The 27498-nt window shown below is 47.9% G+C and overlaps 1 protein-coding gene and 1 long non-coding RNA gene across 3 annotated transcripts in view; one reads left to right on the forward strand and one right to left on the reverse strand.

The window, feature by feature from the left end:
* Positions 1–9230: 9230 nt before the first annotated feature.
* The window catches only part of LOC148125982 (BPI fold-containing family B member 6-like), a 47756-nt gene continuing 29488 nt past the window's right edge, over positions 9231–27498 (reverse strand). For both annotated transcript variants that reach the window (XM_087931950.1, XM_087931951.1), the window contains exons 10-16: positions 24898–24942; positions 22472–22627; positions 17921–17994; positions 15641–15671; positions 13728–13788; positions 12913–12998; positions 9231–9735 (exon numbers count right to left, since the gene is read on the reverse strand). In XM_087931950.1, the coding sequence (XP_087788076.1) occupies positions 9643–9735; positions 12913–12998; positions 13728–13788; positions 15641–15671; positions 17921–17994; positions 22472–22627; positions 24898–24942 (546 nt within the window). In that variant the 3' untranslated portion in view covers positions 9231–9642. The remainder of the gene's footprint in view (positions 9736–12912; positions 12999–13727; positions 13789–15640; positions 15672–17920; positions 17995–22471; positions 22628–24897; positions 24943–27498) is intronic.
* Positions 19411–27498, forward strand: part of LOC148125983 (uncharacterized) — a 352312-nt gene continuing 344224 nt past the window's right edge. The window contains exon 1 of the long non-coding RNA XR_015743356.1: positions 19411–19494. This is a non-coding gene — a long non-coding RNA (uncharacterized LOC148125983). The remainder of the gene's footprint in view (positions 19495–27498) is intronic.

Consider the following 27498-nt stretch of genomic DNA (forward strand, 5'->3'; position numbering starts at 1 on the left):
CATGGAGATGCGATACAAACTCACAAGGAGATTTTCCAAGATAAATATTTTTCACAGACATCTTGAAACTTAGAGAGACTCTTCAGTGCCAGATTCACGTGACTCTTCCAAAGATCTATTGAACCAATATCTTGGCTCCGAGAAAGTTGGCTTCCCACCCAGAATGAGAGAGAAAAGGAGGAGAAGTGGGCTATTCAACATTGTTGGCAATCTTGGCACCAATCTGGGAGACCAACCCCAGAATTATGGGAGTTGAAGTCCACATATCTTCAAGGTACCTTCAAGGTGAAGTCCACATATCTTCAAGGTGCCTTCAAGGTGAAGTCCACATATCTTCAAGGTGCCTTCAAGGTGAAGTCCACATAGCTTCAAGGTGCCGTCAAGGTGAAGTCCACATATCTTCAAGGTGCCTTCAAGGTGAAGTCCACATATCTTCAAGGTGCCTTCAAGGTGAAGTCCACATATCTTCAAGGTGCCTTCAAGGTGAAGTCCACATATCTTCAAGGTGCCTTCAAGGTGAAGTCCACATATCTTCAAGGTGCCTTCAAGGTGAAGTCCACATACCTTCAATGTTGGCAACCTTGGCACTTTGAACAGGTGTGGACCTCAACTCCCAGAATTCAGGGAGTTAATTGTACATCCGGTTCAGCAAACCGGTAGTTGCAATGGCCGGCTGGCCCCGCCCACCCTGCCCCTCCCCTCCCAGGAGTCTCCACGCAGCCCATTTTGGATCCCAGGTAAGTTTGTGCGGCGTCTCGGGAGGGAGAAAAATGAGCCTCCGGGACAGTGGTGGGATTCAAAAAATTTTACCACCAGTTCTGTGGGCGTGGCTTGATGAGTATGGCTTGGTGGGCATGGCAGGGGAAGGTTACTGCAATATCCCCTTTCCCATCCCACTAACCTGCTTTCCAGGTTCTCCTGTGCAGGGCAACCAAAGGAGACCCAGCCGATCAGCTGGGACTCATTGGGAAGGAGAGAAGAGATATGGGGTTGGCGGGGCCAGTCAAACTGTCATCAGCTGCCTTCGGAGTTGGAGATCAGTGGGGAAGAAGAAAAGCTGGAGCCTGTTCCCAGTGTGCGCATGTGCAGAGCTGCCGGGAGAAGGGAACAGTTAAAGAACAAGGGTCAACTTGGGAGGAAAGGGGGAAGGTTACTGCAATATCCCCCTTCCCTCCCCAGCCCACTAACCTGCTTTCCAGCTCTGTTCTCCTGTGCAGGGCAACCAAAGGAGACCCAGCCGATCAGCTGGGACTCCATGGGAGGCAGAGAAGGGATGGAGGCCAGTCAGAGGTGGGATTGGCCGGTTCTCCGAACTACCCAAATTTTCTGCTACCGGTTCTCCAGAACCGGTCTGAATCGGCTGGATACCCACCTCTGCTCCTGGAGACAGAGGGAGAAATCGCCCCACCACCATCACTGCCATGGTGTAGGATGCCGACTAGGCCACACCCACCATGGCCACGCCCACCCAGCAACCGGGCAGAGGACTGGTTGCAAAAAAAAAATTGGGAAGCCCACCCACCCACGTGACCTCGGTACGCAGCAACCGTCGTAACCCCGTGCCAGTTGCCAAGCCTTTGAATTTTGGTATCACATGACCGTAGGGAAGCTGCAATGTCATAAGTGTGCAGGGAAAAAAAAATGGTCCGAGGTGAGTTTTTCCAAGACCGTCGTAACCCCAGTCAGTAAACGCACCATCGTAAGTCGAGGACTACCCATCAACCCTTGAAGCAGACCCTTCCTGTCCTATCACGGGGTCCATTCTCCCGAGTCCTGAACGAGAATACTCAAAGCTTTCTCTCAGACGACCCGATTGAATTCCGTTTTGGAGGAATTATACCGTTTTTAATCTGATCCGCGGGTGGGATTTTCGTATTAGCCGGGTTTTAAGAGCCCTCCAGAGTCAAACTGAAGGCGCTTTAAGGGCTGGTAACACGATCACCGTTACCAACACCCTCTTTGGAAGGATAAAGGTACCCTTGTGCGGAAGCACAACTTTGAAAGGCTGCCCCAGAGAGGAGGGGGGAGTGTTTTGCAAAGCCCCAGAAGGCAGGACAGGAAACAAGGGTTGGAAACTCATCAAGGAGACAAAAGAACCTGCAACTAAGGAGAAACTTCCTCACAGGGAGGACAATTAACCAGTGGAACTGCTTGCCTCCGGAGGTGAGCAGGGGGTTGGACTGGAGGATCTCTGAGGTCCCTCCCACTTCTAGGATCCTATGAGGTTCAGCATCAGGATTCTAGTGTGATGTTTCCCGTTGCTTCAGGGATTGTTATTCTGGTTGCAGGAACTGGGTAGGACTAGTTTAGCAATAGCACAAAGACTTATATGCCCCTTTCACAGTATTGCTTTTCCAGCCCTCTCTAAGCGGCTTATAGAGTCAGCCTATGACCCCCAATGATCAGGGTCCTTGTTTTATTCCCCTTGGAAGGAGGGAGGGAAGGAAGGAAGGAAGGAAGGAAGGAAGGAAGGAAGGAAGGAAGGAAGGAAGGAAGGAAGGAAGGAAGGAAGGAAGGAAGGAAGGAAGGAAGGAGTTTACCTCTCTAAGCAGTTTACAGAGTCAGCCTCTTGCCCTCAACAATCTTGGTCCTCATTTTACCCACCTCAGAAGGAGGGAAGGCTGAGTCAACCTTAGGAAGGAAGGAAGGAAGAAGGAAGGAGGGAGGGAGGGAAGGAAAGGAAGGAAGGAAGGAAGGAAGGAAGGAAGGAAGGAAGGAAGGAAGGAAGGAAGGAAGGAAGGAAGGAAGGAAGGAGCCCTCTCTAAGCAGTTTACATAGTCAGCCTCTTGCCCTCAACAATCTTGGTCCTCATTTTACCCACCTCAGAAGGAGGGAAGGCTGAGTCAACCTTAGGAAGGAAGGAAGGAAGGAAGGAAGGAAGGAAGGAAGGAAGGAAGGAAGGAAGGAAGGAAGGAAGGAAGGAAGGAAGGAAGGAAGGAAGGAAGGAAGGAAGGAAGGAAGGAAGGACAGACAACAATCTGGGTCCTCATTTTATCCACTTTGGAAGGGCGGAAGGCTGAGTCAACCTAAGGAAGGAAGGAGGGAGGGAGAGAGGGAGGAAGGAATAGTTCTTAGGCTTGTATACACTTCCCAGTGCTTCCCAGTCCTCTCTAATCAGTTTACAGAGTCAGCCTCTGCCCCCCCCCCAACAATCTGGGTCCTCATTTTACCCACCTGGGAAGGACACTAGGCTGAGTCAACCTTAGGAAGGAAGGAAGGAAGTGAAGGATGGAAGGAAGTGAAGGAGAGAGAGAAAGAAAGAAAGAAAGAAAGAAAGAAAGAAAGAAAGAAAGAAAGAAAGAAAGAAAGAAAGAAAGAAAGAAAGAAAGAAAGAAAGAAAGAAAGAAAGAAAGAAAGAAAGAAATGTGATAGGCTCCCTAACCCCTACACTATGGCCATCCTCCAGATAAACTTTTTCAAAATTCTGATGTTTCAATTCTGGAGGTTTTTTGGCTTCTTCTTCTTTTTTTAATTAAACGGAGGGAAATTTTCTCTCGGACATGGTGGTGAGTCTGCTGCATTTCTTTCGTAAGAGAGCTCAGTGGCCGCTTCCTTGCACACAATGGCTGGCAGAGCTAAAGAAAATCCCGTGTTTTTTTTTTCTTCCTTTGAAAGGAACAATGGAACCCTTACATCAAGGGCATGAAGAGTACAAGCCACAAGTGTCCGGTTGACGGAGTGAGCAGGAGATCAACTGAGGAGAGGAGAGGAGATCCCTCGATGGTTCCAGGAAGCGAATCCCAAGATTACGCCCTGACGCTCACTCATTCACTCCCTTCCTTCCTCTCTTCTTTTCCTTCCTTCCTCCCTTCCTTCCTCCTTTCCTTTATCCCTTCCACCTTCTTTCCCCTTTTCTTTTTTCTTTCCTCCCTCCCTCCCTCTCTTCTTTTTCTTCCTTCCTTCCTTCCTTCCTTCCTTCCTTATTTCTTCTTCCTTTCCTTTATCCCTTCCTTCTTCCCTCCCTTTTTCCTTCCTCCCTCCCTTCCTCTCTCCCTCTTTTCTTTTCTTCCTTCCTTCCTTCCTTCCTTCCTTCCTTCCTTCCTTCCTTCCTTCCTTCCTTCCTTCCTTCCTCCTTTCTTTATCCCTTCCTTCTTCCCTCCCCTCCTTCCCTCTTCTTTCCTTCCTTCCTTCCTATCTTCTCACTTTCTTTTATCCCTTCCTTCTTCCCTCCATTTTCTTTTCCTTCCTTTCTCCTTCCTTCCTTCCTTCCTTCCTTCCTTCCTTCCTTCCTTCCTTCCTTCCTCTCCTCCTTTCTTTTATCCCTTCCTTCTTCCCTCCCTCCCTTCCTCTCTTCTTTTCCTTCCTTCCTTCCTATCTTCTCACTTTCTTTTATCCCTTCCTTCTTCCCTCCATTTTTCTTTTTCCTTCCTTTCTCCTACCTTCCTTCCTTCCTTCCTTCCTTCCTTCCTTCCTTCCTTCCTTCCTTCCTTCCTTCCTTCCTCCTTTCCTTCATCCCTGCTCCTTTCCTGGCCCTCTCACTTTTTCCTTCCTTCCTCCCTCTGTCCCTTCCTCCTTTTCTCCTCCTCCTTTCCTCCACCCCTCTTTCCCTCCCTCTCTTCCTCTCTTCTTTTTCTTCCTTTTTTCTTTCTTCCTTTCTTCCAGGTTCTTTCCTTCTTTCCTTTATCCCTGCTCCATTCCCTCCCCTCCCCCTTTTTCCTTTCTTTTTTTCTTCCTTCCTTCCTTCCTTTCTTCCATCCATCCATCTTTTTAATCTTTTCTCCATTTTTGTTACTTTGTGTTTTATCGTTTATAGGAACCTATTAATTATTTTATTTATTTATTTATTTTGTCAAGTATATATTAGATAACAGAATAAACATGATTATTAATACAAGAAATTGATACTAATAAAAAGAGTACTTTAGGACAGGGATGGCAGACACTTAATAAAAATCAGTCTTTTTTTTTTTAATAAAGAGAGTAATGAAGCTGAAATGGAGACCAGCTGAAGAAAGAAACAGGTTCCCTTAAATCTTTTCCCAGCACCACGATTTGCTGCATTGTCTTAGTCACAGACATATAGATTATACAGATTACCAAGAGTTGAAAGGGACCGTGTAGGTCATCTAGTCCAACCCGCCCAGCCCAAGCAGAAGACTCTACACCATTTCTAACAAATGGCAGTCCAGCCTCTTCTTGGAAGCTTTAGCCTAGATTTAACTGATAAACAGAGTTGGAAGGGACCTTGAGGGTCATCTAGTCCAGGGGTCACCAACGTTTTTGACCTTAAGGACCACCAAACTCATAATTTTAGATCCCAGGGACAACTAAATGGTTATGTGCGCATGGCCTAATTTGTGGGTGTGGCTTGGTGGTCATGTGACTGGCTGGGCATGGCTTGTATGTAAATATTATAAATATTTATATAAATATTGAATTTTTATTTTAAAAAAGAGCAACTTTTACCCAAAATCAGGCCAAGCAGGCAGGCAGATTGAGTTGCTCACAGAATCACAGATTCATTCAGAGATCTATCTGCCATTGGCTAGCTCGGTCTATCACATAAAATTTGCTTGCAAACGAACTCACAAACACACCATGTATGTAAATATTGATTTTTTTATTTAAAAAAAGCAACTTTTATCTAAAATCAGGCAAAGGGGGCAGACTGAGTTGCTCACGGAGTCATTCAGTGATCTATCTATCTGCCATCGGCTAGCTCAGTCTCTCAAATTTGCTTGCCGTGAGTTTGCACTGAATTTGCTTGCAAGCAAACCTTCAGCCCTAAGGGAGGTTCGGCTGTGCTTAGCTAGAAAGCAAAAAATCCAACCATTTCCTGCTTCCTAGCTAATCTAAATCCCCCGGCACAGCAGAACAGATGATGGTCAGAAAAAGGAAAAAATAGCAATTTAGCAGGCAAGTTTACCGGGTAAGGCGTGAGCGAGCGGGGAGGGTTCCCGCGGTCCATGTGGGCGGCGCAGCCTTGTGTTTCTGCACAGCCTGGATTAATTGCTTTGGGGTGTGTGTGCTCTGGGGGTGAGATTTCTCTGCGGCCCACCAAAATTTCGGTTGACGACCACTGTTCTAGTCTAACTCCACCAGAATACAGAATAACAGAGTTGGAAGGGACCTTAAGAGGTCTTCTAGTCCAACCCACCCCACCCGAGCAGGCGACCCTACACGGTTTCTGACAGGTGGCAGTCCAGCTCTCTTCTTGAAAGCTTCCAGTGGCCCTGTTTGTATGTTCTCACCAGCAGGCTCCTTGACTTGGATGTAGCACAGATTGGGAAGGTGGTGGGGGTGTGCTGCCCTCAACACCGAAAGCAGCCTGATTTCCGCCCCCCCGAAGGGTGGGTGGTTTCCAATGGGGGAAGAGGACCCCCTTCTGCCCCCCCCCTGCAGACAAACCACCAAAGGTGGGTGCCACGTGGCCTTTGTCCCTGCTGCGTCAGGCAACCTGCCCCACAACACAAGCTGAGCTGGTGCCAGAGGGAGAAAGTGCGCAAACAGTGTGCCTTCTGACACACAATGGGGATGGGGAGCACAGGGCCGTATCCTGTTATCAGTATCTGGGATCTGCTCTGAGCCAAGTTCAGGTAACAAGACGGAAACCCAAGTCAGCAAATCCCGGCGCTGAGAAAGATCCTCTTTTGTGGGTGAGACGTGGCAGAACAAAGGGGAGCTGGGCCGGGAGGGGGGAGAAAAGGAGGGGAAGGAAGGGAAAAGAGGAGGAGAGGGGAGGAGGAGGGGAAAGGGGAGAGGCGAGGAGAGGAGAGCAGGAGAAAAGAGGGGAGAGGAGGAGAGAAGAGGGGAGCAGAAAGGAAGAGGGGAGGGAGAAAGAGGGGAAGGGAAGGGGAGAGGGGAGAAGGAGGGGGAAAGAGGAGAGGGGAGGAGAAGAGAAGGGAAGAAGAGAGGAGAGCAGAAGAGGAGGAGAGAAGAGGGGAGGAAAGGAAAGGAGGGGAACAGAAAGGAAGGGGAGGGGAGGAGGGAGAAGAGAAGGGGAGAGAAAGAGAATGGGAGGAGGGAAAAGGAGAAGGGAGGAGATGAGAGGAAGGGAGCGGAAGGGGAGGGGAGAGGAGAGGGGAGGGGAAAGAGGAGAGGGGGAGGAGAGGAGAAAAGGAAGGACGGGGAGAGGAGAGGGGAGGAGACAAAAAGGGAGGAGATGAGATGAGAGAAGAGGAGGGGAGGGGAAGGGAAGAGGAGAGAGAGGAAGGCAGGGGAGGGGAGGGGGAAAGAGGGGGAAAGAAGAGTAGGGGAAGGGAGAGGGAGAGGAGAGAAGAAGAAGGGAGCAGAAGGGAACAGAAAGGAAGTGTGGAGGAGGAGAGGAGGGGAGGGGAAGGGAAGGGGAAGGGAGGAAGTTGATTCCACCTGTACTCAGTGAAGGGTCTGATGGCCCCTTCTGAGCGAGAGCCAGGGAGGAGGATTGGTGGGAGTAGTGACTGGGGAGGGAGCTGGTGTGTCTTTGTATATTTGAAGGTGTTGCAATGCGTGTGTGATGTGAAATAGTGCGTTGGCCCTGAGAGCTGTTGACCCTAAAGGGCTGCAGGGTCACCGACGTCCCATCCCAGGGACCTGTCGTGAAGACACTGCGAGGTTCCCGGTCCCGGCACTTGGTTTTGTGTAGAAGAGGTTGGTTTGGGGGTAGAAGAAGGCCTTAACTTTAGGGAGGGGTCAGGCAGGAGGAGATATAACCAGATCTAGGGAGCAGGTCGCCTTCAGGAACTATGGAACTGTTCCACACTCCTTCACCTCAGCTCCATTGTCCTATCAGTAGACCTTCTATGGCCCCGTCCTCCACCTACTGCTACTTCATGCCAGTGGGACGACTCAGGGCATTTCCAAACCACCCCTTGGTTGCTCCAAATTTCCCCAAATGCTCCCATGTTTCTGGCAAGTCCCAGAGCGAAGTGACCACACAGCCACACACATACACACACACACACCCCTCTGGCTTTCAAAGAGTCCATCCCAATGCTGTGAACACCACGGCTACACAGCAAGAAATCCATCTCCACCGGTTGTCTTATCTTCCCCCCGCATATTCAGGCTCTGATGGGGGCATGACAGCCAAGTTGGGCCTATAAGCCCACCCACCCACCTCACATCATCCACGACGTGATTGTTGATGAGATGAACAACCATGACCTGGTTGGGTTGTGAAGGGAAGGATTGCCCCTTGTCCGACATCGGCTGGTATCACTCAAGACCCCAGTACAGGGATGGAGTTGTGATGAATAGTCACCATGGCATCTCTTCCTGGCTTTCGGGCATCTTGAAAAACCATCTCCATCATTCTAAAAACATCTCCATCATTCTAAAAACATCTCCATCATTTTAAGAAGAAACCGGACAATCGCTTGTCTGAAAGGAGATACGGTCTCCTACTTGAGCACAATGTCCCTCCAGGGTCCCTTTCAACTCTGCTAGTCTGTTATCTCTTGAAGAGAGAAGAAATCAGAAGGACTATGTCCGAGTATATTCATGAACTGGCAGGGACATGGTTAACAAAGTCAGCAAGACCAGCCAATGGGAGCTGATAGCCTGGGTTGTGGTTTGACTCACTGCACTTCGTGGAGAAGTGAAACTGAAATTAGTCTTGTTTGCTTGCTGAAACTGAGTTGTGCTCTGACCTGCTGCTGCTTGTGTTTTTACTTATGTTACGTTGAAAGAATCTACAAATGGTATTGTAAACTTCACTTGTATTATTATGTTTATAAAGAAGTGAATGATCCTGCTGAATCAGTCATCTGTTTGGTTTCTGCATTTGAATTTTGCTGCAAACTCTCACAGACTACATTCTCCTCCTCTTAGCATCCCTGACTAATTTTTAATTTAATTTAATTTAATTAATTTAATTAATTTAATTAGGTGCTAATTTTTGGCCTGAGGGACCCATAACTTCTTCCAGCAGGCTAGTGGTGGGATTAAAAAATTTTTTTGACTACCGGGTCTGTGGCGGGGAAGGATACTGCAAAATCTCCAGTCAGAGGTAGTATTTGCTGGTTCTCCGAACTACTCAAAATTTATGCTCCCGATTCTCCAGAACTGGTCAGAACCTGCTGAATATCACCTCTGCAGCTGACCTCTATCCCTGGTTCTTCAAGTGCCCCTTTCTGACCTAAAGCACTGAGGTCTGATTCAGCAGACCTGCTTTGAAGATTGTCCGATCAAGTTTCAAGCCAGCATCTATTCTCCATCCACATCCTGGCACCATGGACAAAAGTCCCTCCAGAACCCCGTAACCTCCTGATGAACCTCAAGAGATGCACGTCCAAAGCAAACCCGACAAATGCAGAAGAAGGAATTGGAATCTTTTATTGAGAAGCATAGACAGAGTCGCCCCAATTCCCTAGTGAGCTGCTTACTATCGAGAGTAGGACACCGCAGAGTAGAAGTATCAGCAGGGCAAGGAAGGAACCTCAACCATCCCGAAGCAACAAATCAAGGGTGGGTTTGTTTTTTTTAAGGTATTCATTGATCGTTATAAATTTGCGACCTGCTTCCCAATTAGTCACACCTCAAGGGGGTTTGCCCCCCCCCCAAAAAAATGCAAATTATTAAGAGACATTAACAAGGAGGCTGCCTTAATCTTCTCAGTTTGGGTGGTACGTTTGGTCAATTTCGTTCCAAGGGATAGATCCAACCGCTGAATGAGCAAAGGAGAGGACGCGTTGATTAGAAAGACCTTCACGCCTTCCCTTTTTATAACTTGATTGCGCTACACTGCGCCTTCACTAGCCGTGCCATCTCGTCTTTGTCGTAAGGCCGAATGGTCGTTTGCATTAGCAGCAGGTTCTGTGAACAGTAGAAAAAAACCCGTGATCATCTCATCCAGAGACCAGGCAGCCTTACTCAAGGTTGGCCTTGAACGCAACCCAGATGTTTGTGGGGTGGGAAATGGGCTTGCCTCCAGAAGTGGTGGGTACTGGAGGATTTTCAGAAGAGGCTGGACAACCATTTGTCTCAAATTGGTAGAAAGAGGAGGTTGGACTAGAAGACCTCGGTGGTCCCTTTCAACGCTGTTGTTCTGTTATTCAGGGGAAGGGCGTGCCTCCAGTGTTGGGTGCTCCAACACTGGAGGTTTATAAGAAGAAAGCCGTTTGTCCGAAATGGGATAGGGGGTTGGGTTAGAAGACCCACTAGATTTTAAATGGATAGACCAAGGAAGCATCTATACTTTCCCACCCTGTTGGGGTATCTGTGGGGGAGGGCAGGATAGCTGAAAAGCCCCTGTGAAAAAGGGACATGGATATAATTGCATGGTGTGGCTACATTTGGGGGATTTCCTCCCACCCCTTGACCCCAGCTTTATAGTTTGGGATGGGAAGGCAATGCCAGCTTCTGGCTGCTTCTGGCGGTCGGTCAAGTCTGTTTCTCCTTGAATCGCCTGGAGTAGACTTTCTTCCAATAGCCCGCCCTCTGCCAGGGCTGCCTGAGTTTCTCTCCATGCACCCCAGATGTCCGGGAGCGATTGGAGAGGCCAGGACCCAGGCACCCCGGTAATGTTGATTATTTAGGAAAATCGGCTTGTTGTCAGGATTCCAGCGATCACCCTAATTAAATCATGAGCCTTGAGCCAAACTTCAAAAAACTTCATTAGGAGCAACATACTGGCATGACCTGTATGAAGCCGATTCTGGCATATGTTAATGAGAGTCACCTGTGACCTTGCGTCCTCCACTCCCTCCTGGGTGTGCCATAAATAAGTTTCTCCAGTTAAGTATTAGGTGTCATCCATCCTGTTCCCCAATTAAGCACATACATGGATGGGCTAGGTGTCATCCATCCTGTTCCCCAATTAAGCGCATACATGGATCGGCTAGGTGTCATCCATCCTGTTCTCCAATTAAGCACATACATGGATCGGCTAGGTGTCATCCATCCTGTTCCCCAATTAAGCACATACATGGATGGGCTAGGTGTCATCCATCACGTTCTCCAATTAAGCACATACATGGATAGGCTAGGTGTCATCCATCCTGTTCTCCAATTAAGCACATACATGGATGGGCTAGGTGTCATCCATCCTGTTCCCCAATTAAGCACATACATGGATCGGCTAGGTGTCATCCATCCTGTTCTCCAATTAAGCACATACATGGATCGGCTAGGGGTCATCCATCCTGTTCCCCAATTAAGCACATACATGGATGGGCTAGGTGTCATCCATCCTGTTCTCCAATTAAGCACATACATGGATGGGCTAGGTGTCATCCATCACGTTCTCCAATTAAGCACATACATGGATGGGCTAGGTGTCATCCATCCTGTTCCCCAATTAAGCACATACATGGATGGGCTAGGTGTCATCCATCATGTTCTCCAATTAAGCACATACATGGATGGGCTAGGTGTCATCCATCATGTTCCCCAATTAAGCACATACATGGATGGGCTAGGTGTCATCCATCATGTTCTACAATTAAACACATACATGGGTGGGCTAGGTGTCATCCATCATGTTCCCCAATTAAGCACATACATGGATGGGCTAGGTGGGCTTATGCTTCTCCAGTCTTCCCCCCCGCCCCCCTTTCTTATGCCAACTTGGAAACAAGTGTAGGAATGTTTCACAAATTGACAGGCATGATCTGAGCGGCTAGAGGTCGGGTCGGCCATCTTTGGCTCAGGGGCCTTGCTGGTATCCTTGCTGGCAGAAAGGGGGAGGGGGACATGGGGGGGAGCAAATGGTCCTGCCTGTGTACATGATGGGAAATTGGGAGGGGGGGAAATGACAGCTTGATGAAGAGCACGGAAGCCTGGAACCAGGTTTGCACCCTCTACCAAGGCTGTGCACCCTGAGAAAGAATGTGGATTACCGTCAATACCTCAGCGTTCTCAAAACACCTAGGAAGGCTGTTACTGGCTGAAGACCAGCTGGTCATGGGGAGAGAGCTGGGATGTGGGGAAACTGTCCATATCTTTTCAGCATGGGGAATTTAGTTCTAGTCTGACTCTACTGCAAGTGGCATCTTTTCATTAAAAGAACCCTGTCACTTCATCCAAAGGGAGTCGAGGGTCTCTCTTTCCTAAGGGATCAGACTGGGACAGGACTGACACCAGCAGTCTTCCGGTATAATCAAGCCAAACATGGGTCATCCTTGACTTAACGACTACAATTGAGCCCGGCACTGATGTGGCTAAGTGGGAGCGTCCTTGAAGTGAATTTTGCCCCATTGTACAACTTTTCTCGCCACCATTGTGAAAGGGAACCGGTGCTGTTGTTAAGGGAGCAGCCTGACGGTTAAGTGAATCTTTGGCTTCCCCGTTGGGTTTGAGCCTCCGTGGTGCAGTGGTTAGAGTGCAGTACTGCAAACTACTTCTGCTGACAGCCAGCTGCCTGCAGTTTGGCAGATGGAATCCCAGCAGGCTCCAGGTTGACTCAACCTTCCCTCCTTCTTAGGTGGGTAAAATGGGGACCTGGATTGTTGGGGGCGATAGGCTGACTCTGTAAACCACTTAGAGAGGGCTGGGAAGCACTGGGAAGCACTGGGAAGCGGTATATAAGTCTAAGCGCTATTGCTACCTTCCTTCCTCCCTCCCTCCCTTCCTTCCTCCCTTCCTTAAAATCGACTTAGCCTTCTGTCCTTCCGAGGTGGGTAAAATGAAGGCCCAGATTATTTGGAGAGAGGCGGGGCAAGAGGCTGACTCTGTAAACTGCTTAGAGAGGGCTGTAAAAGCACTAGAAAGCGGTATATAAGTCTAAGTGCTATTGCTATGTCTGTTTTGCTCGTCAGAAAATTGCCAAAGCGTGACTCTGGGACTCATAAATATGAGTCACTTACTGAGCGTCTGAATTTTGATCACATGACCCTGGGGTTGTTGCAATGGTCCCAAATGTGGAAGAAAAAAAAACCGGCCATAAGCCTCCCTTTATTTTTACCGTGTCATTGCAACTTTGAACAGTCACTAAATGAAACTGTTGTAAGGCAAGGACCACCTGGGCAAACCTACGAGGTTCCATCTACTCACCTCCCCCACAATCAGTTCGGGGTCATGTACGGTGCTTGTGGCATTCATAACGCTTGGAAGAGGAATCTGGTTCTTCTGCAGAACACCTGCAAGAGAAGATAAGAGCGGGTGGATTCGTCTTTCCTTCCCCAGTCAAGACTCTCAGTCACTTCCAGGAGAGGAAATAATTAAGAAAATTATGGAAGGGGCAGAAATGAGTAGATTAACAATGGCGATTAGAGAGCAAGAAGTTTCCAGACCTAGAAAACCTAGAACTACGCCGCCTTTGGTCCGATCTTAGTATAGTATATAAAATCATCCATTGCAATGTCCTACCTGTCAATGAATACTTCAGCTTCAACCACAACAACACAAGCACAACACAATAGATACAAACTCTAGGTTAATCGCACCAAACTTGATGGCAGGAAATACGACTTCAGCAATAACAGAGGGGTCAATGTCTGGAATACTCTACCTGGCTCTGTGGTTTCTTCCCCAAACCCCCAAAAACTTTAACCTTAGACTGTCTACTATTGACCTCACCCCTTTCCTAAGAGGTCTGTAGGGAGCGTGCATAACCGCACCAACGTGCCTACCGTCCCCGTCCTATTGTTTCTTTTATTTTTCTTATAAGTATCTATCTCATGTATTCAAAACTATTGTATATTTATTCTTATACCTGTATCTTGTAAGCGATTGACAAATCAAATAAATACTGAAATAGAGTTGGAAGGGTCCTTGGAGGTCTTGTAGTATTCATTTCATGTATTCATAATCATATTTCCCCACCCCAGGGAGCTACCAAACCGTGACCTCCAAAGACCAAAACTTACCAGCGCCGTGTGAAAGCCAACCCTCCATGATAGTTTCTGTGTATTTCGTTGTTCCTGACACCTACAATGGCGAGAAGGAACAAGTCAAAACTGGATCAAGAGAACATCAGGAAATCCCCAAAAGATTGGTGAGGGGACTAGAATGGAAGTAGAAACTATATTTCTCCTTCTACTCCCCACAAAAAAGGAGGAAATTTTAGCATTTTACTCTTGGGAAAACAGCTTATGTAGCCAAATCTGAAAGCTTTGAAGAACAGCCATTTCTGATGCTTTGTTTGAAGTTGGGAACGCCTGCAGAATAAACCAATGGATTATAAAAACAAATTGGTCCAGGAATCTCCCTTGAGGCGCAAATGGAACAGAATGGAATAGGATAGGATAGGATAGGATAGGATAGGATAGGATAGGATAGGATAGGATAGGATAGGATAGAATGGAGGAATGGAATGGAATGGAATGGAATGGAATGGAATGGAATGGAATGGAATAGATAATAGGAATAGGAAAATTAGAATAGAATAGAATAGAATAGAATAGAATAGAATAGAATAGAATAGAATAGAATGGAATGGAATGGAATGGAATGGAATGGAATGGAATGGAATGGAATGGAATAGATAATAGGAATAGGAATACAGAATAGAATAGAATAGAATAGAATAGAATAGAATAGAATAGAATAGAATAGAATAGAATAGAATGGAATGGAATGGAATGGAATGGAATGGAATGGAATGGAATGGAATGGAATGGAATGGAATGGAATAGAAAAGAATAAGAATGGAATGGAATGGAATGGAATAGAAAAGAATAAGAATAGAATAGAATAGAATAGAATAGAATAGAATAGAATAGAATAGAATAGAATAGAATAGAATGGAATGGAATGGAATGGAATGGAATGGAATGGAATGGAATGGAATAGAAAAGAATAAGAATAGAATGGAATGGAATGGAATGGAATAGAATAGAATAGAATAGAATAGAATAGAATAGAATAGAATAGAATAGAATAGAATGGTCACCAAGGGGGATCACGTGACCCCGAGACACTGTGACTCTCATAAATATGAAGCATTGGTGAAGCCTCTGAATTCTGATTATGTGAACTGGGGGAGGCCGCAACCGACATAAGTTTGAAAAACGGTCCTAAGTCAGTTTTTCCGGAGCCATTGTAATTTTGAACAGTCACCAAACAAATTGTTTTAAGTCAGGGACTCCCTCTAGTCTGTGGGTGTATATGGAATAAATTGGATATTATTTCCCTCCAAGCTAGGACCTCGGTCTCCTCTACAATTCCCGGCTATGCAGCTCAATGCTTGCGTGGGGGCAACATCTCTTTGCAACGTCCAGTATTTTGGGGATGGGGGGAATAAGCAAAATGGCTTCTTCGGTTCCTAATTTGTCTCCCAGCCTCAGCCCAAAGTAACACTTCACTCATCGGGTGGAGAAGACCAGGAAGAGGCCTTCAGCCGGTTCACACCGGTTCGGGAGAACTGGGTGTTAATTTGACATCTGGTTCGGAGAACCCATCGTTCCAACAACCGGCTGGCCCTGCACCACCCCGGCCCACTCAGGAGTTCCCACATGGCCCGTTTTGGATCCCAGATAAGTTGGGGGGGCACGTGGAGCCCGGGAAAGTGGGAAACGGGCCTCCCAGAGGCCTATGGAGGGCAAAAACGGGCCTATTTCTGGCCTCCAGATCTCAGGGAGGTGGAAAACGGGCCCTCTGCAGCCCATTTTTGCTCCCAGGATGGTGCAGGGGGCCAACTAGGTCATGCCCATCCAGAAACCAGGAAGAATTTAACAAACCAGGTTGTTAAATTATTTGAAGCCCACCATTGGAAAAAACCATCTTAAATGTGTGACATCTCCCCCCCTCCCCCGAGTATCTTAGATAGTTTCAAACTTACATCTCCTGCGGGGGAAGAAATCTCCACTGCCCTGTAAGGAGAAGAAGGAGAGGAGATTATATGTCTGTTTTGCCATTTTACCCCGTCCACTTCGGTGGCCTGGCTACCTTTTCCCATTGGCTGACAAACCAGGATGGCTTTGCTTCCAGAGAGGTCAACAAACCAAACCATGGTTTAAAAAAAAAGTCAAGATGGAAGCCAGAAGGGCGCGAAGGAAGAAGCGCCCTCCAGGATTTATGTGCCAACAGCCTGAGCTGTTGACAAATTCCTCTGGACCCCCTGTTGGCTTCCAAAACACGGGAAAGTAGTTCCCATGGTTGGGTTGTCCTTTTGACTCAACTCCCCCCAAATTCTCCAAAAGGAGAAGAAGACGGGAAGAGACGGAGGGAAGAAGGGAAGGGAGAGAGGAGGGAGAGGGAGGAGAGAGAGAAAGGAGGAAGGGAAGGAGGAGGAGGAAGGGAGGGAAAAGAGAAGGAAGGGGAGCGAGAGATAGAGGAGGAAGGGAAGGGAGAGGGAAGGGAGGGGAAGGAGGGAGAGGAGAAGGAAGGGAAGGGAGAGAGAGAGGAGGAAAGGGGAGGAGGAGGGGAGGGGAGGGAGGGGAGAAGGAAGGGAAGGGGAGAGGAGGGAGAGGAGAAGGAAGGAGGGGAGGGAGAGGAGAAGGAAGGGAGAGGAGGGAGAGGGAAAGGAGGAGAGGGGAGAGAGAGAAGGAAAGGGAGGAGGAGGGAAGGGAGGGAGAAGGGGAGGGGAAGGAGGGAGAGGAGAAGGAAGGGAAGGGAGAGAGAGAGGAAAGGGAGGAGGAGGAGGAGGGGACAGAGAGGAGAAGAAAGGGAAGGGAGAGGAGGGAGAGGAGAAGGAAGGGAGGGAAGGGAGAGGGAAAGGGAGGGAGAGGAGGAGAGGGAAAGGGAGGGAGAGGGGAGAGAGAGAAGGAAAGGGAGGAGGAGGGGAAGGAGGGAAGGGAGGGGAAGGAGGGAGAGGAGAAGGAAGGGAGAGGAGGGAGAGGAAAGGAGGGAGAGGGAGAGAGAGGAAGGAAAGGGAGGAGGAGGGGAAGGGAGGGAGAAGGGAGAAGGAGGGAGAGGAGAAGGAAGGGAAGGGAGAGAGAGGAGGAAAGGGGAGGAGGAGGGGAGGGGACAGAGAGGAGAAGAAAGGGAAGGGGAGAGGAGGGAGAGGAGAAGGAAGGGAGGGAAGGGAGAGGGAAAGGGAGGGAGAGGGAGAGAGAGGAGGAAAGGGGAGGAGGAGGGGAAGGGAGGGAGAAGAGAATGAAGGGGAGGGAGGGGAGGGAGGGGGAAAGGGAGGGAGAGGGAGGGAGGGAGGGGAGAGGGAAAGGGAGGAAGGGAGGAAGCAGAGAGGGAGGGACAGAATTATTTTCTCAAAACATCTTATTCTTTATCCCCCCCAAAGGAAAACCTAAAGATCAGCTCTTCGGTTTTCCCTTCCATTCACGCATGCCACTGTGTTTTCCCAGCTGTTTCGTTCCTCCATCCCCATCCTAGTTTGATTTTGGGTGTGAATCCTCTATTTGCACGAAACTTGGAATCTACCCATTCTCCAGAGGTGAATGTTTTCCCCCTCCCCACATAATGTTACCTCCTACTTGCTCCTGGGTTTCCCCAAGGGAATCCATTCCTTCCTTCCTCTGATGGCGATTTATCATCTAAAACCCGGGGGGGGAGGGGTGTCCCCAAACTTGACAACTTTAAGACTGGTGGACTTCTGCCTGGAGAATTCTGGGAGTTGAAGTCCACAAGTCTTCAAGCAGGGGTGGGATTCTACCGGTTCTATCCGGTTCTCTAGAACCGGTAGCTGTGGAAAGCAGCAGACATAGAACCGGTTCTATGTCTGCTGATGTTTTGGCTCGCCCGCCCACCTGGGCTCTTACCTGATCTTTATTACCTGCTTTTTCAACCAGCGAGGCACAGCTGCAGTTGAAAAAGCAGGGGGGAAAGTGCTTTTTTTTTCAAACGCTGCTTCTCTGCACGCAGCGCTGCTCCGCTGTCCGGGCAGCAAGTTGATGACGATTTACAAGCATGCACGCAGCGTGCAGGGAAGCACATCGTAAATCACTGAACCTCATAAATCACCAAACCGGTAGTTAACCCTGTCGGATCCCCCACGTCCCCATCTTAAAGTTGCCAAGTCTGGGGATCCCTCCCTGGTCTAAAAAAAAAAAAACAGGTTTTGGGGTATCTTCTCATTTTGAAAAGCAGCCCAGAGCTTGGAGAAGACCCCCGAGGCCGCCTCCTTCACAGCTCCTGGGGTCTTTAGAGCAAGAAGGTTTTGTACCTGCAAGATCCCGCCACCAGGGTGATGCTCAGGTGTTCCTTTTTAACGGCAAAGTTGGCGTCGCATTGGTGCTTCTAGAATTGAAAAGAAGAAGACAAGGCAGATGGCCTCTTAGGTCTGACAGGATGTTGGGTCTAGGTGGGAGGAGCGTTACATTTTCCTTCCTTCCTTCCTTCCTTCCTTCCTTCCTTCCTTCCTTCCTTCCTTCCTTCCTTCCTTCCTTCCTTCCTTCCATCCTTCCTTCTTTCCAGCCATCTTTTCCACTTTCCCTTCTTCCTCCCTCCCTCCCTTTCACCTTCCCTTCTTCCTTCCTCTTCCTCTTCCTACCTTCTTCACTCACTCACTCACTCACTCCCTTCCTACCTCCTCTCCTCCCTTCCTTCCTTCCATTCTTCTTCTCACCTTCCCTTCTTCTTCTCTTCCTTCCTCCTTTCTTTCCTCCCTCCCTCCCCACTTTCCCTTCTTCCTTCCTCTTCCTCTTCCTACCTTCTTCACTCACTCACTCACTCACTCACTCCTTCCTTCCTACCTCCTCTCCTCCCTTCCTTCCTTCCATTCTTCTTCTCACCTTCCCTTCTTCTTCTCTTCCTTCCTCCTTTCCTTCCTCCCTCCCTCCCCACTTTCCCTTCTTCCTTCCTTCCTTCCTGCCTGCCTCCCTCCCTCCCTAAGTTGCTCTAAAGTTAAAAAAAAGGGGGGTCTCCTCTGGCTTGGAACCTAGTTCTCATTGTGATGAAGCCCATCTAACATTTCTCCATATCTGCATTTTCAAATCATCCTCTTTTTTTGCCTGGCTGTGGACTTAGATACGGTCCCAGGCTCTTGGCTAGCTTTCTATACTAAACAATCTTATTGGAATACTCATCTCTAATGATCTAAGTGCTGGATCTCACTGTAACTACATAGCCAAAAAGGTGTTAAGAGTTGTTAACCTAATCCTACGTAGTTTTTTCTCTGGTAATATCACACTACTAACTAGAGCATACAAAATATTTGCTAGACCAATTCTCGAATACAGCTCATCAGACTGGAACCCGCACTACATATTGGATATTAATACAGTTGAGAAAGTCCAGAAATATTTAGTTTTTTTTTAGTATTGATTTGATTTGCCAATCGCTTACAAGATACAGGTATAAAAATGAATATAGTTTTGAATACATGAGATAGATACCTATAAGAAAAATAAACGAAACAATAGGACAGGAACGGTAGGCACGTTGGTGCGCTTATGCACACCCCCTTCAGACCTCTTAGGAAAGGGGTGAGGTCAATAGTAGACAGTCTAAGGTGAAAGTTTTTGGAGTTTGGGGAAGAAACCACAGAGTCAGGTAGAGGATTCCAGACATTGACCGCCCTGTTATTGCTGAAGTCGTATTTCCTGCAATCAAGTTTGGTGCAGTTAACCTTGAGTTTGTATCTATTGTTTGCTCTTGTGTTGTTATGGTTGAAGCTGAAGTATTCATTGACAGGTAGGACATTACAATGTATGATTTTATAATCTATACTTAGATCGGACCAGAGGCGGCGTAGTTCTAGGTTTTCTAGGTCTAGAATTTCAAGTCTGGTAGCATAAGGTATTCTACAACGAGTAGAGGAGTGGAGAACTCTTCTTGTGAAATATTTCTGGACTTTCTCAACTGTGCTAATATCAGATATGTAATGTGGGTTCCAGACTGATGAGCTGTATTCAAGTATTGGTCTAGCAAATGTTTTGCATGCTCTAGTTATTAGTGTGATATTACCAGAGAAAAAGCTACGTAAGATTAGATTAACAACTCTTAATGCCTGTTTGGCTATGTAGTTACAGTGGGCTCTAGCACTTAGATCATTTGAGATGAGTATTCCAAGGTCATTTACAGAGCTTGGATCATTAATAAGGTCTTGACTATTCAGCCTGTATTTTATTTTCTGATCTTTTTTTTCTGCCAATATGTAAGACAGAGCATTTATTTGTTGAGGTTTGAAGTTGCCATTTGTTTGACCATTCTGATAGTTAAGGTCTTTTTGAAGGGTAGCAGTATTGTCTGTGGTGTTGAACTGCTTTACATCATCAGCGAAGAGAACGCAGTTGCTCTTAATATGATCACAGAGGTCATTTATGTAGAGTATGAAGAGAGTTGGTCCTAGAACACTGCCTTGGGGACACCACTGTTGAGAGGTACAGAATTTTATAGGACGCTCCCAATTTTGACCATTTGTTGTCTGTTAGACAGGAATGCTTCTGTCCAGTTGTGCAGGTGTCCAGAGATACTATAAGATTTTAGTTTTAGGAGTAGTTTGTTGTGTACCACTGAATCAAAGACTTTACAGAAGTCTGTGTAGATTGCGTCTATTGCTCTGCCCTGATCGAGTTGTGTCATCCATATGTTTTTGCAGTGTAAGAGTTGCAGATTACAGGATAGTTTTTTTCTGAAACCAAATTGTTTATTAGAGAGTAGATTTGTTTGTCTCTAAGTGGAGGATGATGGATTGGTTAATAATTTGATTCCATTACTTTACAGGTGATGCATCATAAAGAGATTGATTGGTCTGTAATTTTCAACTAGGCTGGGTCTCCCTTTTTGAAGATGGGGATGACCGTGGCTTGTGATCATATCTTAAGCAAGGAGCTGGTCCTGAAAGTTTTTTCAAAGATTATGCTTAGAGGTTCTGCTATGGCAGTGGTTAGCTTTTTAAAGAAGTAGGCACATATTCCGTCCGGTCCAATAGATAGAGATGGTTTTAGATTGCGCAGTGCTTTCTCAACAATGTCTTCTGTAAAATTAATCATTGTAGTTGTTTGTGGTTCAGCTAGGAAGTACTGGGCATGATCCATTGCTGTTTACAAATACTGAGTCAAAGAATGTGTTAAAGAGGTTGGCTTTAACGGTGTCGTTGTTGCAGTCTTTGCCATTAAGTCCTTTCAGGGGTGGGATGGACCTTGAGTCTTTTAGTTTGTTGTTTACAAAATTGTAGAAAGCGCAGGTGGAATTTGTGCGTAGAAGGTTTTCCTCTTGTTTAATGTGATAATTAGTGCATTCAGTTTTTATCTGGTGGCATAGATTTTGTATCGGCTTTTGAAGTTGGCAACGTGACCAGATTTGGTTCTTTGCCAAAGTGAACTCTTTTTAGATTGAAGCTTCCTTATTGTTATGGGTAATCTGTTAATATTTCACAAGAAGGTTTGTCCACTCCTCTACTCGTTGCAGAAGACCTTATGCCACCAGACTTGAAATTCTAGACCTAGAAAAGCTAGAACTACGCCGCCTTCAGTCCGATCTAAATGTAGTATATAAAATCATACATTGCAATGTCCTACCTGCAAATGAATACTTCAGCTTCAACCATAACAACACAAGAGCAAACAATAGATACAAACTCAAGGTTAATCGCACCAAACTTGATTGAAAGAAATACGACTTCAGCAACCAAGTGGTCAATGTCTGGAATACTCTACCTGACTCTGTGGTTTCTTCCCCAAACCCCAAAAACTTTAACCTTAGACTCTCTACTATCGACCTCACCGCTTTCCTAAGAGGTCTGTAGGGGGCCTGCGTAAGCGCACCAATCGTGCCTACCATCCCTCTCCTATTGTTTCCTTTTTATTTTTGTTTTATGTATCCATCTCCTGTATTCATAACTATGTTTATCCTTATACTTATTATCCTGTAAGCGATTGGCAAATCAAATCAAATCAATCAATAAATAAATTTTTCAGGCCTTAAAAGATTATTTTATGTTCAGGCACTGGGACTGCCAAAAAACGTCAGGAAGGATTTCCCTGCGCAAACCCCTGGCCATCCTAGTTGGTTATTTCTGGAGTTGTAGATTCAGTTCCTCCAGATTGTGGGCTACAGATTGTGGGGAGAAGGTGGTACCCTTAGGGGTGGGGAAGAGTTAAATTGATCCTCCCCAGGGGTGGGATTCAGCCTGTTTGGGCTGGTTTGGACAAACCGGATGTTAAATTTACATCTGGTTTGTCGAACTGGGAGTTGAACTGACCAGGTGGTCCCGCCCACCCCACCCTGCCAGGAATCTCCACGTGGCCTGTTTTGGATGCGGGTAAGTGTAAGATCTGCATGGAGGCTCTGGGAAGGTTAAAAACAGCCTCCCAGAAGTTCTGGCAGTCCGGAAATGGGCCTGTTTCTGGCTTCCCTGACTTCCTGAGGGTCTTCAGAGCCCAAAGGAGGCCATTTTCACCCTCCCAGAGGCCTGAGGGAAGCCTCCGGACTCTGGGGAAGGCAAAAACAGCCCTCCCAGAACTTCCGGTAGACCACACTCACAATTGCCACACCCTCCCAGCAAACGGGCAGAGACCCGGTTGTTGGCATGTTCGAATCCCAGCCCCGAGGCTCCCTAATTATCTCTGTAGGCCTCTGAAGTTCTCCGTGGTCCAGCCTTGGTGGAGAGGTACGTTGGAAGGCATTCCAAACTGGGGCACACTTCATCCCGTTTCCTCTGCCTGGACCAGAGTTTCATCACGTCAAGATTATTTTGGGAAGCTGAGGATCCCTGAAACCGGTGAAGACTTTTGGTCTCCGGCTAAGGGACCTCGAAGCAAGGAAGACGTACCATCTTGAGGAGGAGGAGCTTGTTCCCACGTTTCACATCCAAGAACGAAGCTTCGATATTGGTTGTTATGTAGCTGGCGGAAGGTGACATGGTGACCGTGGGGTTTTGTGTGTGAGTCATTTGGACTTTCATCTTTTTCCCGGCAGGCACACCAGCCTGGATAAAATAAAAACAACAATGACACAAATTTAAAACCAGGGCATGTACAAAGGGCAGACAGAAGAAAAGGAAGCCCTTTGTGTTTTGCCTCTCTGCCTCAACTCACTGCCTCATTGTCCCAACCTCCCTTCGGATGCTCATCTTGTCCTTCCCAAACCCTTGGTGAAGGAGGAGAGGAGGAGGAGGAGGAGGAGAAAGAAGAAGAGGAGAAGAAGAAGAGAAGAAGAAGGAGGAGGAGGAGGAGAAGGAGAAGAAGAGGGAGGAGGGAGGAGGAGGAGGAGGAGGAGGAGGAGGAGGAGGAGGAGGAGGAGGAGGGAAGGAAAGGAAGGAAGGAAGGAGGAGGAGGAGGAAGGAGGAGAAGGAGAAGGGAAGGAAGGAGGAGGAGGAAAAGAAGAAGAGGAGAGGAGGAGGAGGAGGAGGAGGAGGAGGAAGGAGGAGGAAGAAGGAGAAGGAAGAAGGAGGAGGAGAGGAAAAGAAGAAGAGAGAGGAGGAGGAGGAGGAGGAAGGAGGAGGAGAAGGAGAAGGAAGAAAGGAGGACGAGGAGAAGAGGAAGAGAGGAAGAAGAAGAAGAGAAGAGGAGGGAGGAGAAGGAAGGAGGAGGAGGAAGGAGGAGGAGGAAGAAGGAGGAGGAGGAGGAGGAGGAAGAGAGAAGAAGGGTGAAGGTAGAAGAGGAAGGAGGAGGGGAGAAGAGGAGGAGGAGGAAGAAGAAGAAGAAGAAGAAGAAGAAGAAGAAGAAGAAGAAGAAGAAGAAGAAGAAGAAGAAGAAGAAGAAGAAGAAGAAGAAGAAGGAGGAGAAAGAAGGAGGAGAAGGAGAGGAGGAGGAGGAGGAGGAGGAGGAGGAGGAGGAGGAGAGGAGGAGGAGGAGGAGGAAGGGAGAGGAGGGAGGAAGGGAGGAGGAGGAGGAGGAGGGAGGAGGAGGAGGAAGGAGAAGAAGAGGAGGAAGGAGGAGAGGAGGAGGAGGAGGAGGAGAAGGAGAAGGAGAAGGAGAAGAAGAGGAGGAGGAGGAGGAGGAAGAAAATCAAGCAGGGGTCTTTTGAACAAGCACAAGGACCTTTTTTCCCTAGTCGGGTCATGAAACCTCTGCAAGGAAACAACCCAAACTGAGAGAACACCAAGGACCCCGCATTGCTCTTCTTTTTCTTCCTCCTCCTCCTCCTCCTCCTCCTCCCCTTCTTTCCAGAAACACCTCTCCTTCTAGCACTGATAATGCTACCAAGTTGGGTCATGAAACGTTTGCAAGAAAGCAAGAAAGCACCGAGAGCGCCAGGACCTCCCAGTTCTCCTCCTTTCCCCGCTTCTTCTCAACCTCCTCCTCCTCTTCTTCTCTGCCAATCTCATTTCCGTCCAGCACCGATGATGATGAAACCCAGTTCAGGGGTGGAACTCTACAGTTCAGACCGGTTCAAGCAAACCGGAAGTCAAAGTTACAGCTGACTGGCCGAACTGATATTTCAAATGACCGTCTGGCCTTGCCCACCCTCCCCTCCCTCCCCTCCCGAAGTCTCCAGGTGACCCATTTTCGATGGGGGTAAGTGCAGGGTCTGCGCGGAGGGCAAAAAATGGTGCTCCCGGAAGTACCAAAATCCAGAAACGGGCCTATTTCCGGCTTCCAGAGGGCCTCCGGAGCCCGGGAGGCTGTTTTCACCCTCCCAGAGGCCCAGGGAGGGCACTGAAACTTTGGGAGGGTGGAAATGGCCTCCCCCAGGCTCTGGAAGCCAACCAGAAGCCAGAAATGGGAAGTTTCTGCAGGCCCGGCGCACCGTGGCCCCACCCACCCAGCAACCGGGCAGCGAACCGGTTACTGGGATTTTGAATCTCACTCCTGACCCCCGTGGCTCCTGAAACATTTAGAGAGAGCACCAAGGACCCCACAGTCCTCCTCCTCCTTCCCCTCTTCCTCTCCACTCCTCCACCTCCACCACAAACCCTTATCCCTTCTAGCACTGATGATGTTACCGGTTGAGCAATGAAACATCTGCAAGAAAGCACCAAACTTCACAGTCTTCCTCCTCCTCTTCCTCCTCCTCCCCCTGAGTCATGACTCTAGGGGAAACATCTATCTATCTCTGCATGTCCCATAAAGGTAACCCTCTCCTTCTTCTAGAAATAAGTTCTGCATCAGGAATCCTGGCTCGGATCAGAACAGGGTCTGCCCAGAGAACATCTCATCCGCTCCAACAAAGAGAAAACGTTCACACACTCCTGAGGATGACATCCTGGGCAGCTAAGCAACACCACCACCACCCAAAAAAGCCCAAGGAACTTACATTTGGCGCCATTTTTTTAAGCTCGTCAGAGGTTGGAACGGAACCCTGAGCAAAAAAAAGGAGAACAAAAAGCGGGAGATAAATAGATCAGTCACCAAAATGAGCCAAGAATTGCAAGCAAGGACCTTACAGCCCCTTCCTTGCTTCCTTCCTTCCTTCCTGAAGATCAAAACATCCTTCCTTCATCCCTCCCTCCCTGTTCTTTCCTTTCTCTGTTCCTCCTTCCTTCCTTCCTTCCCTCCTGATCAAAGATCCTTCCTGCATCCCTCCCTCTGTTTCTTCCTTCCTCTGTTTCTTCCTTCCTCTGTTCCTCCCTCCTTCCTTCCTTCTTCCCTCCCTTCTCCTGAATATCCCTCTTCCCTCCCTCCTTCCTCCCTCCCTGTTCTCCTGAAGATCAATCTTCCTTCTTCCTTCCTTCCCTCCCTCTGTTCATTCCTTCCCTCCTAAAGATCAAACTTCCTCCTTCTTCTCTCCCTCTGTTCTTTCTTCCTCTGTTCCTCCCTCCTTCCCTCCCCCTCCCTTCCTTCCTTCCTTCCACCATCCATCTTCCTTCTTCCTTCCTTCCTTCCCTCCCTCTGTTCCTTCCTTCCCTCCTAAAGATCAAACTTCCTCCCTTCCTCTCTCCCTCTGTTCTTTCTTCCTCTGTTCCTCCCTCCTTCCCTCCCTCCCCCTCCCTTCCTTCCTTCCTTCCACCATCCATCTTCCTTCCTCCTTCCTTCCTTCTCAACCTTCTTTCTTTCTTCCCTCCCTCCCTCTGTTCCTTCTTTCTTTCCCTCTTAAACATCAAGCTTCCTTCCTTCCTTCTTCTCTTCCTTCCTTCCTCTGTTCCTCCCTCTTTCCTTCCTTCCCTCCTGAAGATCAGACTTACTTACTTCATCCTTCCCTCTGTTCCTTCCCTCCTTCCTTCCTTCCTTCCTTCCTCCTTCCTTCTCAACCTTCTTTCTTTCTTCCCTCCCTCCCTCTGTTCCTTCTTTCTTTCCCTCTTAAACATCAAGCTTCCTTCCTTCATTCCTCCTTCTCTTCCTTCCTTCCTCTGTTCCTCCCTCCCTCCTTCCTTCCCTCCTGAAGATCAGACTTACTTATTTCATCCTTCCCTCTGTTCCTTCCCTCCTTCCTTCCTTCCTTCCTTCCTTCCTTCCTTCCTTCCTTCCTTCCTTCCTTCCTTCCTCCTTCCTTCTCAACCTTCTTTCTTTCTTCCCTCCCTCCCTCTGTTCCTTCTTTCTTTCCCTCTTAAACATCAAGCTTCCTTCCTTCATTCCTCCTTCTCTTCCTTCCTACCTCTGTTCCTTCCCTCCTTCCTTCCTTCCTTCCTCCTTCCTTCTCAACCTTCTTTCTTTCTTCCCTCCCTCCCTCTGTTCCTTCTTTCTTTCCCTCTTAAACATCAAGCTTCCTTCCTTCCTTCCTCCTTCTCTTCCTTCCTACCTCTGTTCCTTCCCTCCTTCCTTCCCTCCTGAAGATCAGACTTACTTACTTTATCCTTCCCTCTGTTCCTTCCTTCCTTCCTTCCTTCCTTCCTTCCTTCCTTCCTTCCTTCCTTCCTTCCTTCCTCCCTTCCTTCCTTCCTCCTTCCTTCCTTCCTTCCTTCCTTCTCAACCTTCTTTCTTTCTTCCCTCCCTCCCTCTGTTCATTCTTTCTTTCCCTCTTAAACATCAAGCTTCCTTCCTTCCTTCCTCCTTCTCTTCCTTCCTTCCTCTGTTCCTCCCTCCCTCCTTCCTTCCTCCTGAAGATCAGACTTACTTACTTCATCCTTCCCTCTGTTCCTTCCCTCCTTCCTTCCTTCCTTCCTCCTTCCTTTTCAACCTTTCTTTCTTTCTTCCCTCCCTCCCTCTGTTCTTTCTTTCTTTCCCTCTTAAACATCAAGCTTCCTTCCTTCCTTCCTCCTTCTCTTCCTTCCTTCCTCTGTTCCTCCCTCCCTCCTTCCTTCCCTCCTGAAGATCAGACTTACTTACTTCATCCTTCCCTCTGTTCCTTCCTTCCCTCCTTTCCTTCCTTCCTTCCTTCCTTCCTTCCTTCCTTCCTTCCTTCCTTCTCAACCTTCTTTCTTTCTTCCCTCCCTCCCTCTGTTCCTTCTTTCTTTCCCTCTTAAACATCAAGCTTCCTTCCTTCCTTCCTCCTTCTCTTCCTTCCTTCCTCTGTTCCTCCCTCCCTCCTTCCTTCCCTCCTGAAGATCAGACTTACTTACTTCATCCTTCCCTCTGTTCCTTCCCTCCTTCCTTCCTTCCTTCTTCCTTCCTTTTCAACCTTCTTTCTTTCTTCCCTCCCTCCCTCTGTTCCTTCTTTCTTTCCTCTTAAACATCAAGCTTCCTTCCTTCATTCCTCCTTCTCTTCCTTCCTACCTCTGTTCCTTCCCTCCTTCCTTCCTTCCTTCCTCCTTCCTTCTCATCCTTCTTTCTTTCTTCCCTCCCTCCCTCTGTTCCTTCTTTCTTTCCCTCTTAAACATCAAGCTTCCTTCCTTCCTTCCTCCTTCTCTTCCTTCCTACCTCTGTTCCTTCCTCCTTCCTTCCCTCCTGAAGATCAGACTTACTTACTTCATCCTTCCCTCTGTTCTTCCTTCCTTCCTTCCTTCCTTCCTTCCTTCCTTCCTTCCTTCCTTCCTCCCTT

Source organism: Pseudonaja textilis, chromosome 3, assembly GCF_049901715.1.
Source record: "Pseudonaja textilis isolate UNSWEBS1 chromosome 3, rPseTex1.2, whole genome shotgun sequence".
NCBI lineage: Eukaryota > Metazoa > Chordata > Lepidosauria > Squamata > Elapidae > Pseudonaja > Pseudonaja textilis.